Source organism: Neopsephotus bourkii, unplaced genomic scaffold, assembly GCF_033783945.1.
Source record: "Neopsephotus bourkii isolate Nb327-2 ecotype Australia unplaced genomic scaffold, CSIRO-AGI_Nbou_v1 NB_1154, whole genome shotgun sequence".
NCBI lineage: Eukaryota > Metazoa > Chordata > Aves > Psittaciformes > Psittacidae > Neopsephotus > Neopsephotus bourkii.
Genome location: NW_026901640.1, coordinates 1,263,302 through 1,266,551, shown reverse-complemented (window position 1 = coordinate 1,266,551; position 3,250 = coordinate 1,263,302). Strand labels below are relative to the sequence as shown.

General features: G+C 53.7%; 1 protein-coding gene across 1 annotated transcript; it reads left to right on the top strand.

Moving 5' to 3' along the window:
* Positions 1 to 766: 766 nt before the first annotated feature.
* Positions 767 to 2,850, top strand: MRPS23 (mitochondrial ribosomal protein S23). The gene is made up of 5 exons (XM_061363344.1): positions 767 to 920; positions 1,003 to 1,170; positions 1,685 to 1,762; positions 1,870 to 1,993; positions 2,409 to 2,850. The coding sequence occupies exons 1-5, from the start codon at positions 877 to 879 to the stop codon at positions 2,559 to 2,561; spliced, it is 567 nt and encodes a 188-aa protein (XP_061219328.1). The 5' UTR covers positions 767 to 876; the 3' UTR covers positions 2,562 to 2,850.
* Positions 2,851 to 3,250: the final 400 nt, after the last annotated feature.

Below are 3,250 nucleotides of genomic sequence, written 5' to 3'. Positions count from 1 at the left end.
GCTGCCGCGCATCCTCCCGTCGGGATGGGGGAAAGCGGCTCACAGGGAGCAGGGAGCCGGGATGGAGCTGCTTATGGACCAAGGTGGAGAACACAGGATGGGCTCTGTGCTGGCCACCTCCTGCGCCATGGTCAGGGCAGGATCAGGCCATGAACTCCTCAGATAGGGCTTGTACAAACCACGGTGGCAAATCCCATAGGGATGAGACCCAGCACCAAAAGGTTGGAAATAGATGATGTTCAGGTCCTTTCCAACTTAAACCATTTCATGATTCCGTGATCCTGCTGCTGGTGATGGTTTGTAGCCTAATGTCACCACTGGTACCCGAGCTGCAACGGGGACATAATGGTGCTTATAGGACAGCAGATGCAAAGTGGAGAGGATGAGCTCCAGCTTTCGGGAACACCGTTCCTGCCTATGGAGAGAAACCACATCCCCGAGCCAGCAGCATCCCGTGTGTCCCCGGCCAGCGTGGGTGCCACCGGCTCCCCGTTCGCTTGGCACCGCGTCCTGGCCCTGGGTCACTGCAGCGGCTGGGACAGCCCCAATAGCTCCTCCAGAGACCATAGGAGCCACAGGGCTCCCAAAGCCCTATGGAAGGGGCTGCCATCCCCGTACCCCTCAGCCCCCCGGATCCACGTGCTCCCGTTAACGCAGGGAGCGGCGGCGCTGGCCCTTTAAATAGAGGGGAGGGGGCACAATCGGGCTGAGCCTGCGCTCGGCCATCGGCTGCCGCTGCCTGAGCGCCCCCTTCCACCGCCGCCCTTCGCCTATTGGCTGCGTGCCCTGGCGGCTGCGGACGGCGCGTTTTCACTTCCGGGTGTGAGGCCGGGCCGTTGCTAGGGCGGCCGCGTTGCTAAGGGAGGCCTGGCCGCCATGGCGGGGAACCGCCTGCACAAGACCGGGAGCGTGTTCAGCCGGTGCGGGGGTTTGGGGTGCCCCGGGAGGGGGGTACAAGGGCTGGGTGTGTGCGGGCGGCCCCTGAGCTCCTGTGCTCCGCAGGACGCGGAACCTGCTCCGCATCGGCGTGGTGAAGAAGCCGCTGTGGTTCGATGTGTACTGCGCCTTCCCCCCGCGGAGGGAGCCGCTCTACAAGGTGCCGCGGCCGCGCTACGGCAAGGTGAAGGATGTCATCCGGCCCGTCCTGTACCCCGAGGATGAAGTGCGAGCGTGAGTCACCCGCTTCCCTCCCGCCGCCGAGGGCTGCCGGAGCCCCGCCGGCCCGCGGAGGCCTCGCTCTGCCCCATGGCCGGTGCGAGCAGCCCCGCAGCAGCGTGGTCAGTGCTTGCTTCTATGGCAGGAAAACGGCTTCGTGCCTTTGTGCCGTGTGTTTGTGGTACCCAAAGGCACAGCGTGCCCGGAGGAGCTGTGGCTGCCCCATCCCTGGCAGTGCTCAAGGCCAGGTTGGACACAGGGGCTTGGAGCAAGCTGCTCCAGTGGAAGGGGTCCCTGCCCGTGGCAGGGGTTGGAGCCATTGGAGCCAGCCCAACCCATTGTAGGGTTATTAAAGCATTTAAGAAAGGTTGGACAAGCATCTCTGCATAATATAATAGCTAATGGGAAAAGGAGAATTAGTTTCATGAATGCTCCTCCTTACAGCCTTGCAGAATTAGCGATGTTCTTTACTCCAAAGCATCGCTTTTAAATGAGTTGCAAAACAAAACTGTTCTTTTTTCTCTAATAGGAGATTTTACAGAGTTTATGGCAGTGGCCCAAGGCCTTTCGACCTGTCGCAATCGCACTACAAATCTACTTGCCAGAGGTAAAGCTTATGGATGAATGAACTGGAAGCATCTCCCTTTCCCCCCCCGCCCCCAAGTGAATGAATCACAGTGGTATTGAGAGTAAAAATGCAATCCTGACATGTAGGTTCGTGGAGAAATACAATGAACTGAAGCAAGAAGGGAAAATTGAAGAGGAAAAATTGTTTGAAGAAACGGGAAAGGCCCTTTTAGCCAGTGGGATACTGCTACAGAGAAGAGGGACGGAGAAAGTAAGTCTGACATAGTCATTATGTTTATTATTATTCATTATATATTTGGCCAGTGGATCAGAACACTTCATTTCTAGGCCCTTAACGTTGAGTTGGTGTGAATGGAACTTGCAGCCACACAGGCCTGATGGTTGGGATGGTCTTGGTCTTCAGTCTTGATCCCAAAGTGGAATTTCTTGCCTAAATCTTGCGGTTTGAGTGGTTGTGTTTTGGGGGATTTTTGGGTTTTATTTTCTTTAAAGGTATCAAAGGAGAAGAAAATAACTGTCCAGAATTGCTTTCCAAAGTGTTGTGCTGCTGCTTGCTGTTTTCTTGGGTGTACAAGAGAGGAACCGGCTCCTGGGTACAGGCAGTCTTGTTCCTCCTTCCTTCAGGCAGAAACATTGTGTGTGACTGTTTCTCTCTTCACCTGTAGGTAGCACACGAGGCTCACCAGGATGCTGAAACCAGGGATTCTGCCTTACACCTGCGTCTCCAAGCTGTGTTGGAAGAGATGCAGGAGAAGAAGGATCAGGAGGGGCAGACACCAGAGCCAGCAGAAAAGCAGAAGGAGAACCCCTTGCCCTAAGGGCTGTGCTGTTGTCCTGTGCTGCTCAGCTGCAGGATGTGCCCTGGAGCCAGCATTCTGCCTCCACAACCCAGTGGCTGTGGGATGAGGGGAGTATGCCTCAGTTGTGCAGCTCTAGTGCCTTCCCTGACTGTGTATATGGCACACCCTATGTGTTTTTCCATCTCCCTGTTTATGAGATCTGGAGCTAATAATTATTTTGGGGGGTTAAAGACTATTCTCTCCAATTGTGAGCTGGAAAACATGAGTATAAACATGGAAAATTAAACAATTTCGTTAAAGATTGGAAGTTCTGCCTCTTCAGGTGTCTTATTTGCAGTAGGAAAGATGTTTCTTAACTTCTTGCACTTGATGGGTCAGGCCTAGTGACAGCCCTGCTGTTGAAGTGGCAGGTACCATTGGCCTGATGCTCTATAGCAGCTGCCTCAAGTGTCCTCTTTTTATAGCCCTTTATGGAGGAGAGTTGCTGTTAATATAAATGTTGTGATAAGATCTTCCTTGTCCATCACCTGCTTAAATTCAGCATAGGATAAAGTGCAACAATAGCAGGTAATTTGGACCTTTGCAGCTTTATAATGACTTAAGGAAGTTGATCACCTGTAGAGCTGATTGCTGTGGAGGAAGTTGAGTGCTGCTGCAAGACAACCACAAAAACCTTGGTATAGAGCAATGTAAAGAAACAATCCTGC